Source organism: Bicyclus anynana, chromosome 14 (assembly GCF_947172395.1).
Source record: "Bicyclus anynana chromosome 14, ilBicAnyn1.1, whole genome shotgun sequence".
Lineage (NCBI taxonomy): Eukaryota > Metazoa > Arthropoda > Insecta > Lepidoptera > Nymphalidae > Bicyclus > Bicyclus anynana.
The window spans coordinates 7,575,710-7,589,926 of NC_069096.1; the positions used below are offsets into that span (position 1 = coordinate 7,575,710).

A 14,217-nucleotide genomic window follows, 5' to 3' on the forward strand; every position below is an offset into this window, starting at 1 on the left:
ATTTCGTAAAATAATAAACAAATTTATTCCTTAAATCAAACGTTAAACAATGATGATGTCATACTTAAATTTAATAATGGTTCTCTTAGTATTTTCCCTAATCTTTTTTGCTTAATTGTATCGTAGCTTGGTGCCCACAGCTGGGCAGGTTTAGGAGCATGTGTAGACTTAACTTGTACGTCTTCGTCATCGCTGGTCTGAGGGTCGACTTCCATTGGGGGTTCTTCTTCCTCCGTTTGCTCGATTTCTTTGTATCCCGATATATGTTGCAGGAATAGTGGACACAGCAAACTCACTGGAGGCACCATGTGAGGAGCGGCGGATAGAAACTGTAAAAAATATTCATAATTGATATTTGTTTATTACTAGCGGACACCTGCGACTTCATCCGGGTGAAACCCTACCCCTACCCTACCCTACTCCCACTCTACACCTATCCTAAAATACCCTTGTTCAACCCTACCCCTAAGTATCCTATGATAGTCATCGTCAGTTATAAAATAGAGATCTTGAGTTAGATAAGTGTAACTATATCTTACTAATATTATAAACGCGATAGGTTGTATGGATGTTTGGATGTTTGTTACTCTTTAACGCCGCTACTACAGAAGCGATTTGGCTGAAATTTGGAATGGAAATAGATTTTACTCTGGATTGACACCTTGGTTACTTTTTATCCCGAAAATATCCATGGTTTCCCGAGATTGCTATTGAGATATATTATAGCATGGATTAACACAAAGACTACTATTTATCCCGGAAAAATCCATGGTTTCCGAGGGATTTGTGAAAAACTAAATTCCACGCGGACGAAGTCGCGGGCGTCCGCTAGTATACTATACTTTGACAAAAAAATACCGGCTAGCGAAGCAAGTCCTTATGTAATTAGTCTAAGGATGAAAGATATAGCGAAAGACGAAACTTAGAGAATTATCTTGTGGCACACATTCTAGGCAAGAAAACTTTAACGTTTTTTTACAAAACGGAGTTCCTGGGTTCGATCCCCAACTGGGCAGATTGAGATTTTTTTAATTGGTCCAGGTCTGGCTGGTGGAAGGCTTCGGCCGTGGCTAGTAACCACCCTACCGACAAAAACGTACCGCCGAGCGATTTAGCGTTCCGGTACGATGTGTAGAAACCGAAAGGAGTGTGGATTTTCATCCTCCTCCGTACAAGTTAGCCCACTTCCATCTTAGACTGCATCATCACTTACCATCAGGTGAGATTGTAGTCAATGGCTAACTTGTAAAGAATAAAAAAAAAACCTAATAATAATTATGATTAACTTGTTCTTGAATTAACGAAAATAATTTTGATTAATAAAGATATAGTTAATATATTTTATATATCATTTTATAAACAAAGCAATTTTGAAATAAATAAGTTATGAAATGACATTCATTTCCTACCCTCATTTCTAAATTGTTTGTTAGTAAACAGTATTCCTCGAGTATGGCTTTAGTATAGGCAAGAAAACTTTGTAATATCTGTTAGTTGAAAGAACTGACCTGAGAAACGGCCGTGTTCCCAAGGGCAGCCTTATTCAACTCCTGTGTGACGGAGTTAGTGGTGGACGTGACGTCATATAGGCTCTGCTCGGCTATGAGCGCGCTGAACTTGGATGCGGGAAGGTTGCTCTGCGTTAACACTTCTAAGCGGCCTTCTTCTGTTGTCTCGGGTTCTAAGCAGTAGATCTCCTGTAAATATATTGATTAGTTATATTAATTTTAGGTTCATCAAATCAAATTAAATCAAAAATCATTTATTTCAAGTAGGCTCAGTTTACAAGCACTTTTGACACGTCAGTTGACTATTTTTAAAGATTCTACCACCGGTTCTGAAGGCAGGTTCTGCTGAGTAGAAACCGGCAAGAAACTCAACAGGTGCTCTTTTAAAAAAAAAACATACAGTATTATAATTTACAATTTATGACAACATTACAATTTCTTATAGCTTTTTTTATTCTTATAGTTACTTTTTGTGTGAAGGTGGAAGCTGATACAATGGCCTCCAAGCGCTTTTATCTTTAAGGAACTCATCAATGTTGTAGTAACCTCGACTAAGTAGATGTTTTTAACACATTGCTTAAAGCTATGCATTGGCAGGTCCATCACATGATTCAAGGTGGGAATCGATAATTCTTTGGTACTAATTAAAATATTTATAAATAAGTAAATTACTATCTCAAACAAATTAAAAATGACGTGTCTCAAACGATGAAGAAAAACAACGTGAGGAAACCTGCTCTTAATTCTCTAGATGTGTGAAGTCTGCCAATCGCATTGGGCCAGCGTAGTGGACTAAGGCCTAACCCCTCTCCAACCTAAGAGGAGACTCGTGCTCAACAGTGATCTGAATATAGTTGTTAATGAATTAATGAATGAAATCACTGTATAATGATCTCGTAATCTTAATTTTTCGACTAATTTACCACCATTGTGTAATAACATTACCTTTCAAAATTGCTTGTAATCTAAGCCTAATTGAAATAAATGAATTTAATGAATAGGGAATTTATTTAAAATAGATAGTAATTATACCACCGGTTCTGAAGGTTCTATCGAGAAAAGCAAGCAATAAAAACAAGCAAAAAAAAAGTAGATATTATTGTAAAAATTCTATATAAAAATGTTAGGTACATGCAATTAATGTATAACTTGTAATGGTGTGAAAAATTATAATTAGAAGTTTTTCACGCGGTTTCACCAGCGTGGTTCCCGTTCCCGTAGGATACGGGATAATATATAGCCTATAGCCTTCCTCGATATCTCGATATCGGCTATCTAACACTGAAATATTTTTTCAAATTGGTCCCTACGGTTCCTGAGATTAGCGCGTTCAATCAAACGAATTTTTCAGCTTTATAATATTAGTATATATATATAGCAGACTAGCGGACCCGGTCAAGCTTCGTTTTGACATAAGCGCACTTATTCTCTATCCCTACTCTACTCTTCTATACCTCTACTCCTACCCTACCCTACCCCTACCCTACCCCTGCCCTACCCCTACCCTACCCCTACCCTACCCCTACCGCTTGACTCTTAACCGTTTGTATGGGAAATAGAAAAGGGTTGTTTTTATGGTTTTCCCGGCAATTATACTAATTTTTCTTACCTTTAAAACCTTCCCTATACCTCCACGAACATTTCAAGACCAAGATAAGATAAATCCGTTCAGCCGTTCTCGAGTTTTAGCGAGACTAACGAACAGCAATTCATTTCAAGTAGGCTCAGTTTACAAAATAAGATTAGAGAGATAGATTATAAATCAACTCACAGAAGTATCAGTCATCACATACAGGCACACATCGTCATCCTTGGAAGAACCAAACGCACAATGCTTAATGCCCATGCCCACCGTACGTTGTACAAATATTGGTGTTGAATTGTGAGGAGTAAAAACGTATACTGAAAAAAAAATACACTCTTTATAAATATTCAATAAAGTTATAGTAAAATTTTTACATGCATCAAATAAAGAAACATTTTTTCAAAAATGCTCATTGCTGCCACAATTTGCGAAGTAACATGTTCTCAGTCTGTTTAGTAATATTCAGATTATCTCGTGATCCTGGTCCTGAGTTTGATTCCTGACACGAAATATTGTTGTAGTATCTTCTTAAAATTCTTGGGCTGTATTCATTAGTTATGATTCGATTCTTACCAAACAAACATAAATCCCGGAGTGATAAAAAGTAGCATATATGTTTCTAAATAACTTCCATATTATTCTAGTCAAATTCCAGATATTAGCCCGGGAAAATAGCACAGAGAGGCAGACTTGCACTTGAGAAATCACAGTAAAATTTACAGACAGACACTTTAATTATATGCATTTATAATTATATGTATTATTACGAACTAAGGTTCGAGGAAATTTGGAGTTAAACACCGGGTGACTCATATAAGACTTTATTCCACTCCTTAATCCAAGTATCAATACACACTTCCAAACGTAAGCAAATCGTAGTCCAAAATCGTAGCCGAGTTCACTATAGTTCACTTGTATCATTGGTAACACTTGATGCTCACTTCACTCCATTTCGAAGTAAACTGCCTACTATCTACCCAATTCGACGTAAACAAAGCAATAACAATAGATAGCGATCAAAACAACTCGAAGAAGTAAACAACTTGTAAGGGCGAGCGACTATGAACCCTATGTTTGTAGAAATAGGGTAACGTAACAGTATTAATAAATAAACTTACTATCGTTATCTGTGGTGATCATGGCCATTTTGTTGCTATAAGGATCAGCCACCAGGCATGTTGTCTCAATCTGAACCATCCATTTGATTGTCAGAGACAAAAGACTCCAGACTGCCAAGCATTTGTTGGTTGTACAAACAAGCTACAAACAAAATTGAGTTTGTTTATTAGTGTTAATGGTAATAACAAAAAAGTATATCTATATAATAATACTAGCAAACGCCGCGCGGTTTCACCCGCGCGGTTCCAGTTCCTGTAGGAATATGGGGATAAAATATAGCCTATAGCACCCAGATAGAGTAGTTTCCCAACAGTGAAATATTTTTTCAAATCGGTTCAGTAGTTTCAGAGCCTACATACAAACAAACAGTCAAATCTTTTCTCTTTATAATATTAGTATAGATAATACAGTCAGTCCTAGTCAAGTCATGTCATGCTTTAATAAGGCGAAGGCAACCTTAAAAGAACTTTTGATAAAGTCCACCGAGAAAATCGAATTAATCACTTAAAACACTCGAGGTTAGGTACAGATGAGTACCTAACCTAACCGCTCTTACCGTTTTTACCGAGCTTTTGATGTTTATTGAGGCTATTATTGGAAGTTGGTTAAAAATAAAACGAGCTACATGTGATTCCAATGATTTTCCCTCCAAACTCCTGGGGATGTTTATAAACTTACATAATGGGCAGCGTCCTTATTTCCAAACTGCACATGGACGCCTTTCGGCTGCAGTGCTGGATGTGACAGTGTTGTCCGTAGATTGCACAGATGCGTGTCCCACAGAGTAAGTTTACTTCCGAACCACGCGGCGATCAACGAGCCGTCCTGCGATATCGCCACACCGGCCATCGAAAACTCGTTATTGCCTGAACCTTTGCTACCAACAACTTGTTTATCTGCGAGAGACTCTCCCTCATGCTTGTGTATGTTAAAAATTCTCTTCACAAGGTCATCACGTGTAATATCCTTCATATATGGATAGTCTTTAATTTCATTTGGGTGGAGATTTTCACTGGTTTTGAATTTGTTCAAAACCGGATTCCCGAGAAAATGGGCTATGCCTGATGAGTAATAGCAGGTTGTGAGGCAGTACCACACTATCTTTTTCCGTCTATCATCCGTAGTACCACGTTTCCATATCCTGAATTTTTGGTCTGTGCCCGATGATACGCAAAATTGACCTCTATTGTTTAGTGCTAAAGACACAACCCTGCAACCTCCATGTGATAAATTCACTGATGTATTTAATTTGAATGGTGAAGAGTTGTGCTTTGCAGCAAAAAACTTTAGCTGTTCCTCGGGATAATTGGTGCCGTCATTCCTGTATTCTGATGTCACCAGCCAGGACCCGGTGGCACAGATCGCAGCACACGTAACTTCCACTTCCAAAGGTATAAGGTTCTGTCTTTCGGAAGTAAGACTGTTCATTTGTGTTACATCAATCTGTGGAACAACAGATTTTATAACGTAAATTTAAAAAAGGTAATGTTATTAGCATGTATAATACATTTCCTCAATTTCTGGTGGGTAACTAATAGATACAGAGAAGAGCCAATTATGATAGAGATATTATAGATACTGAGAGTATATTATATTTTCAAGATCTATAGTTCGAAGGAACTATATGACCCCAAAGATATTCTACACATAGTTAAATTAAGGACTATTTCTTTACTGTTCAATCATCATTTTATAATTTATAGTACTTATGCTTATTTTAAAGGTCAGAGACTAGATATGGAATTCAGACCAAATAGGTTTTCAACCATTGTATAATTCGAAAAAGCATGCTTTATCGAATTATAGAATGGTTTTTCGCAAATGATAGCAAAATAAATAAATCTGTCACTATTAAAATATGAAAAATATAAATTATTTTTAATTATTATTATTGAAGCAGTACTTACACTCCGCCAGTGTGGTGAGGATCCTCGAAAAACGAGATCCTCACCACACTGGCGGATTGTCAAGACTGCTCAATTCTTAAACATTGGCGCTCAGTGCACCAGGAGCCGAATAAAAAGTAATGTAGGTAATGTACCTGGCTACTTATAATTTTAGAATTTTTATATTTTTGTATTATTATTATTATTACTTTTGTATATTTTATATTGGGTAAATACCTTTAAATAAAAATTATTATTATTATTACTTACATTGTAGAGAACTTTATCAGTAGTGGTGGAGTAGAGCTGCAAGTGTCCCGTCCTGCCCGGCATCAGCAAAGCCTTCGAGGGCCGATAGTACACCAGCGAAGCTCCCAGCACTCTGCCTACTGGAGACAGTCCTCCACATTCGAGGATTGTGGTTACCACTCGCATTATTGCACTGGCTATAACCACGGCTGTAGATATGTTTTAATATGAAAACTTTAGGTTACTTTATTTACTATAGCCACTATTGAGATAGAACAAAAGCACTGAACACTCAGACATAAATATAAAAATATTTTATATTTATGTTATATATGTATAATTAGGTGTAATTTAATAACTTTTTAAGTTTTATTTACTTAAAAACTGTCTCAAAATACATATGTAACATAGAACAGTGACCTGTCCAGTTCCATTTTTTACGTTTTATTTGGTCAAGAAAATTCCTAATCCTTAGCGAGGCTACAAACATCACTATTGAAAATGGTGGCAGGCCAAAATATGCCAAGGATGTTACACACTTGTTGATGAAGACTTGCAGTTTACGAGGTGGGCTGTGTACTTCTAGGTTTTGTAAAACAAAAAGTAATTTTATTGAAGTCCTTACCTTCTTTTAATTTTAAACCATTAATTAATATAAAAATAAATGATCATATTTTAATGTTGCTGAATTTAAAAATTGTAGATTTTTTTACTAGAACCCGATTGCTTGGTATATTCAGTGCATTTATAAGAGACCAGCAGCCGCTCGCGACATCGTCCGCGTAACAATCGGTGTAAAGGTTTTTTCCCCATTTCCCTAGTAAAATGATTCAAACTATAACTATCACTATCCGCTTTCCTTTCTTTAAATATTTTATTTAAGGTTGTCTGGAGGAGATCGCTTTTAGCGATAAGACCGCCTTTGCGCATCTTACTTTTCTATTTTTTTTTTTCTGTTCTCTTTTTTTGTATCTTATTTGTGTGCAATAAAGAATTAAAATAAATAATAAATAAATATAAACCACCACCCTGCCAAATTTCAAGTTTCTAGCATAAAAAATTAAGGAATTTCATACGAACTTGCGAAAGAGTATAGACCTCTTTAATCGGGCCCTATCGCAAAATCAGTTCTTAGCGGATACATACTAACTATAGACTACCTATCTGCCAAATTTCGTCTTAGTACATCAAGCTATTTTTCAGATTTCGTGATGAATGACCTTTCGCATTTATACAAGGATACTCGGGAGTATTTCCCACAACTTCAAGGGCCACTTATAGAAGCCGAACTACATAACTAATAATATTTAAAAAAAAAAACTTTTAATGTTTTCACACAAAGTAATTCAAATAATTCCGATTATACATGTAACACACGCATCTTTGCATTTCAAAATACGTAAAACTTGGCTACGTCATAATTATAAGGATGCGTATAAGGGACACATTTTAAGATCTATTTACAAAAGAAATATTATTTACTCCGAATATATTAATTTTAAAACACATGTTCCTTGAAAATTTTTAATAAATTTTAGGTAAAGAATATAACTCCAGAGTTATGGAAAATACTCCCCAGCCTCCTGTATATTAAGATTAACCATGCATAATTATTATAAGTTATAGATAACTTACAGTTGTTGGAAAGTGTTATAGCAATGTGGTTACTGTTGGCTGTAATGTATCGTATGATGCCAGGCAACCTCGGGATGAAAGCCTTCTGATTAGCTCTGTCCGCTAAGTTGCCTAGTGTCCATTTGACCAACACCTTCTCCACGCCACCAGTAATCAAATAATTGCCTGTTCAACACATTAAAGTAATTAGTATATTACTGCAGCAGCCGGCAAGAAAGGCATTGATGGACGAACGTGTGAATGTGGGCGTAAGTCCATCAATGCCTAGTTGAGGCCAAGGCTTGTATAGTACTTTTTTCAAATAATGCCTAAGGTATGTATAGTACTTTTGTCAAATATAAAAGTATTTAAAATCAATGACGAAGTTGTCAATAGTTTTTTATGCGCCAAAGTATTCTTTTCACTAAACAGCTTTCAAAATTTAAATTAAACCTACCTACCTATAGACCTCTTTCGTCGCCATGTTGCTGACTAGAAAGACCGTTCCATTTTTTAATGTAGAAAGTGGAAGGCTAAGCCGAACATTTGATAATTAAAGGTCAGTCCAAGACTATGAATATGATGTTATTGTGTATATGTATGTATCATATAAGCAAATTGTAATGTAGTGTTGGACTAAATATCGGAGAAGGTGAAATACTCAATGTGAATTCTGCATGTAAAGTAAGTATTTACCCTGTGTGGAAAAACATGATGCAAATGTCGGCAAACAATGCCAGTGTAAAACTTCTCTGCCTATATTGCGAGTGTCATATAGATTTCCTCGGATGACTGTTACTCTCCCCAATGTGTCGGTTATAGCAATCATAGGCTCCCTGTGATGAGCTGCTACTGATAAAATTCTGAATCCATTGAAGTTCATCAATCTAAAAACAAAAACATTAATCTATACAATAAATAGCTGTTCATGAAAAAGACTCAGAAAGGCTTGATGGATTAGAATAATAGTTTTTTATTATTATTTACTATTAAACTGGAGATGTTTAGAAAAAAAAAACACCTGAAATAACGGTGTATAAGTATGAGAAATTAACTTCCAATTGTTTTAAATAGATGACATGTATGTTATATGATTTTCTATATCAACAAAATTGTACTTTAGACTGTTTAAAAAATTTTTTTTTGAAAAAAATACAAAAATTAGCTTACTCTGTTTTCATATGTGGGTGTTTTAGATTCTGAATGTGCAGTGTACTAGTTCCATTGGAGAAGGCTGCAAATCTGTCACCTTGACACCAACCAATAGCAACACACATAATCTCAAAATACTTTAATTTCCTCTGAATATAGTCATATAATAAGCTACCATTTTTAAGAGAGTGTGTTGCAGTATAAACTTTGTCTATACTATGGTCATAACTAATGATGAAACATTCATTGCTGTCTATTACATTAAATGTGCACACTTTTGCTGAATTTGGGATTTGGAGTTGCTGAAAAAGAAATATATTATAAATTATGAAATGTTTTTGTAATAAAATATTATTCAAAATATATCAAATTGTTCTAAGCTTATTAATCAAATTTATTTTCATTCATTTAAGAACAAGATTATTAGGTGTGAAATGACTATCGATTTATCGTATTTTGTCAATTAACACTAATATCTAAAGCTACTAAACAGATTTTCATGTTATTTGCTTTGGAATTTTTGACTTTATACCACAAAAACACATACAGTGTCACTGACAGATGAGAAAGAAATTTCCATGTCTTTTGTTTGACTGTGATGAATCCCTAATAGCTGATAGGAAAAGTTTATAAAAATTTTAACACTGAGAAGTTTGGCCCAACTTAAAGTAATCATCACAATATTATAAAGTAGTACAATGCCTGCTAGGTCAGTATTTATATAATAAATAATTTAGTTTGAATTGCAAGCATGTAAATAACTCACAACTTCTCGAAGTACAGCCCCTTGCTCCCAAGTCCATGTTGTGACAAGACCATTGTCAGAACAACCACACAAATTGTAATCTTCATCTTCAGGAAACTGTACCGCCACTAGCTCATTGATAGACCCTTCAGTTTCAAGCGTGCGAGTGCAGTCACCCGTTTGAATGTTGTATACTCTTGCCACATTTTCAACAATTAAAATTATATATCTGAAATGGTGTGAACACAAAATTATATTTTTTTAGGCATGGTTCTTGAAATATGCAGTAACATACAATCATTTTCATCATTCTTATCAGCCAATGGATGTCCACTACTAGAGGTAAGCCTCTTGCATGGTCTTCCAAACACAATGGTTTATAATCGCCAGCATCCAGCGGCTCCTTGCGACTCGCATGATGTCCTTGTTCCACCAAGTGGAGTGTCAACCAACACTGCGCTTTCCAGTGTGTTGCGGTGTGATAACATACAGTAATAATAAAAAAATGTGTTTATGTGTATATATAATTTATTTATTTTTGTAATAAAATTCAATATTTTATTATTCATTTGACACCACATTAATAACAAGTATATACTAAAACCACATTAATAACAATACATGATATTAAAAGGTACAGTTTTGTTAACAAATTAGTATTATTTATTATTTTTGGGACAAAAAAACAAAATTTATTTTTGCTGAAGTGCATATATATATAAATTGGAGTACTGCACAACATTTTCTATCTATTTCTTAGATGTAATAAAAAAATTACATCAATCCATACTAATTAAGTGTGTGTCTCTGTCTGTCTGTTTGTTTGTTGTCGTCTGTTTGGCAAAACGGATCAAACAATAGATTTTTTAAGTGAAAATTATAGAGGTAGTGTGGGAGTAGGGAAGGGTAGGGGTTCGCGTTAGTCAAAGCGAAGCTTGACCAGGTCTGCTAGTATATAAATAAAATTGAAGAGGCTGTCTGCAATTTCAAAATAAGTAAATAATAATATTTAAAATAAATACTTGTATGCTTTGACATAACAATAAAATACAGCCAACCTTCATTGAAATTTTTGTTTGTCTTTCCGGGACTAATCTCTAGAATTGCTTTTAATAGGAGACAGAGCATAGCATATCGAGCAACATTTATGCTACGATTTATAACAAAAAAATACATGTTATGATGTAAATAACTAAGTAGCAATCTAAAACCTCATAGTAAAATAATCCTACTGTAATAATAGGTAACATAAATACTTACTCTCCATCCGGTGAAAATACAGGTCGACGTTCTATTATACTTCGGCCAGCTTTTCTGTTAAAAACATATTTAGTGGAGAGCGGTTCATCGTTGGATTTAACACCCATTTTAATAATTATTAATTAGTTTATTAAAATAATTAGTTAAATATCAAATAAAACACAAGGAACCACATGATATAACCTCAAATCGAAGAAACAAGAAAGTAAAAAATAGTAAACACAACAATGACTGACAGTGACAAATGACATTGACAGACAACATTCAACAGACAACACACTATTTAGATTTGTCTGTCAATGTCAATTGTCACTGTTAATCATGGGCTACGTAGCCCACTCGGGGATCCTATGTTAGGATAGCGCTCAGAACCGCAGATAAACTAGCTTGCGAGCATTGCAATGTTAAACTCTAGGGGCCTAATTGTCTAACGCAAACGATTGAATTTGACAGTTGAAATCGTACGTTTTTACTTGTCAAACGGCTATTTCGGATTGTGTAAGCCAATGGAAAGCCATCGGTTGGGCATAGTTAGTTCATTACGATTAGGGGCCTAATTGTCTAACGGAGTTCATTGATCGTAAAGTTCATACGATCGGCTACGATCAACGATCAATCGTAACTTTACATTGGTATTGTCTAATTTAGTTCATTATATGAAAACCGGATGGTGAACGATGAACTGAAATCATTCATGAAGATTGCGTATTGTTTATGCAAAACGATAGTGAAATTATCGTTAATAATATTATCAAATTTAAGTCAAACTCCATAATAATGCATATATTTTAACAAAGTTTTATGTCTTTTGTTTAAAACATTAAAGAAGCATTAAATTTCACGAAAAATATCTACTATTGAAGAAAATAGCGTGAGAAAATGGTACATGCAACTCAAGTAACAAAACGCAATTAACGAATTTAACCAAGGGCTATTTGGACTATTTGGTAATCTCCCTGTTGTCTGTGTAGGCGAGTGTCAAAATAACGGGGTATCCTATTAGTCTGTGGTGAAACATAGCATGCATATTAATAACCTGTGGATTAGAAATTTTAATTTAACAAAACAAAACAAAATTTTTATTTTTCAGGTTTTAAAGAGAATTTAGAAATTGAGCAAAGTTTTACTAAATTATAGTGATCTTAGGAGCAAAGTTTACTTCGTTTGTGTTATTGTTAATCAAAAATATAAAAGTAAACAAACAAGAAAACTACCTCTATCTAATTTTGTCGATGTCCATTTCTTAAGAAGTTTCTCATTAAAACAACCCTTAACTCAGGCAAGGCAGGGCTAAGGTGGTTAGCGTAACTACAAGTGGTTAACTTACAGTTATACTGAAGAACAATCAACAATGCCCGATTAATAAGTGATCGCGCTGCTTGTCTACTACATGTCCCTGCACTAGTTATAGCAGTAATTTCTTTGTTGGGAAGTATTTAGCACATCCGGGCTGCGCAAAAGGAGAGGGTGGGCATTTCCTCTGTCTCTTAGAAAAGTCCGCATGTTATTTTTATCCCAGTGTTAATCTCTAAGTCTCGTATGAATCGGCACTAATATACATAGGTTTACCTAAGTGTGTGATGAGTGACTTCACAAACAGACTTATTATTAAAGGATTTGAACAGTTCTCTAGCTCTTTATGGTGTTTTATTACTTCACCAGCCAACAACAGTGTCATAATTACAATGGGTTCGCAGAGTTAGTTTATCTAGGCATTTAGATATACCATTCAAAATCCTCTACTGAGAGCAAAATGTTACTGTTTTATTTTATTTTTTATTCTTTCCAAGTTAAACTGAAAATCCACAACCCTTTCAGTTGCTACACGTCATCACACCGGAATGCTAAATTGCTTGGCCGTATGTCTCAATTGGTCCAGCCGGGGATCAAACACAGGACCTTCGGAACATTAATTATCATTAACATCTGATAGTGGTATATTAACACCATAACTACCAATCCACATTGGAGCAGGTTTTTTTTTTTATTCTTTACAAGTTAGCCCTTGACTACAATCTCACCTGATGGTAAGTGATGATGTAATCTAAGATGGTAACGGGCTAACTTGTTAGGAGTAGTAAGACAATCCACACCCCTTTTGGTTTCTACATGGCATCGTACCGGAATGCTAAATCGCTTAGTGGTAGGTCTTTGCCAGTAAGGTTGTAACTGGCCGAAGCCTCCCACCAGCCAGACCTAGACCAATTGAGAAAACCTCAATCGGCCCAGCCAGGGATCAAACCCAGGACACCACTACTAATGTTTTCCTCTCAAATTTCTAAGAAAAAATAAAGATTCTAACTTTTAGTATGAAATATTATTTTTTTTTTTAATTTCAGACTAAATTGATTATTATGAACAGACCATTATGATGAACCACTGATATTGACTCAGAGACATGAAGATGAGTGCTTTGACAACAAGACTGACTAGCTGAGCCAGCTTAAGAATTGTGTGGTGTATGTGTGTGTGTGTGTAATCCCAGGAGCTCTCTATGTCAGCCATCCATCTATATTCTTACTCATTTTTGTTAATTATAAAATAAATTTGATTATTTAGTATGTAATTTCATTGTACCTATCCTGCTAGCTGTTAAAAAGATAGCATCTGTAATAATTTATTTACGGTAAAACATATTTAAAAATAAACATGCTTTAACATTTAAGTATGGCCAATATGTTGTCAAGTACAGTTGGCAGAGCTGAATCCATGATCTAGTCTGGCCCCTTTATGGGGTAGCTAGTTAGGCTTTAGCAGATTTATATTCTAATTTGGTAAAACTCGTTTTTCTGATTTAAGAAAATATACTAATCATCAAAAAAGTGTCTGCAAGTACTGTACAGGCCGACTGTTTGGATGAGAAGTATATATTTGATTATTTTTAAGCTTTGTAGTTTCAGGGTTTAAAAAATGTCTAACTGAAAGTCTATGTTTACTGTATTTATTATTATTATAATAAATAAACTTAAAAAAATCTTTTTTTTATAAACTTCCAACCCCTATTTCACCCTCAGAGGTGTCATTTTCATAATTCTTAGAATACTAGTAGTCAAGATACTGTAATAAAAAGATACAGTTTGTGAGATTGTAGGGGTAAAC

General features: G+C 34.7%; 1 protein-coding gene and 1 long non-coding RNA gene across 2 annotated transcripts; one reads left to right on the top strand and one right to left on the bottom strand.

Moving 5' to 3' along the window:
* Position 1: 1 nt before the first annotated feature.
* On the bottom strand, positions 2–11,337 carry LOC112044443 (WD repeat-containing protein 75). The gene is made up of 11 exons (XM_052885300.1): positions 11,119–11,337; positions 9,880–10,087; positions 9,132–9,415; positions 8,658–8,848; positions 7,983–8,147; positions 6,369–6,556; positions 4,891–5,655; positions 4,212–4,353; positions 3,280–3,410; positions 1,509–1,697; positions 2–329 (listed from the first exon to the last, which is right to left on the bottom strand). Exons 1-11 carry the CDS (start codon positions 11,223–11,225, stop codon positions 36–38), a joined length of 2,664 nt encoding a protein of 887 aa, XP_052741260.1. The 5' UTR covers positions 11,226–11,337; the 3' UTR covers positions 2–35.
* Positions 11,338–11,866: 529 nt separating this feature from the next.
* LOC128198711 (uncharacterized) lies at positions 11,867–13,676 on the top strand. The gene is made up of 2 exons (XR_008251416.1): positions 11,867–12,585; positions 13,458–13,676. It is a non-coding gene; the product is annotated as an uncharacterized LOC128198711 (long non-coding RNA).
* The last annotated feature ends 541 nt before the right edge of the window (positions 13,677–14,217 follow it).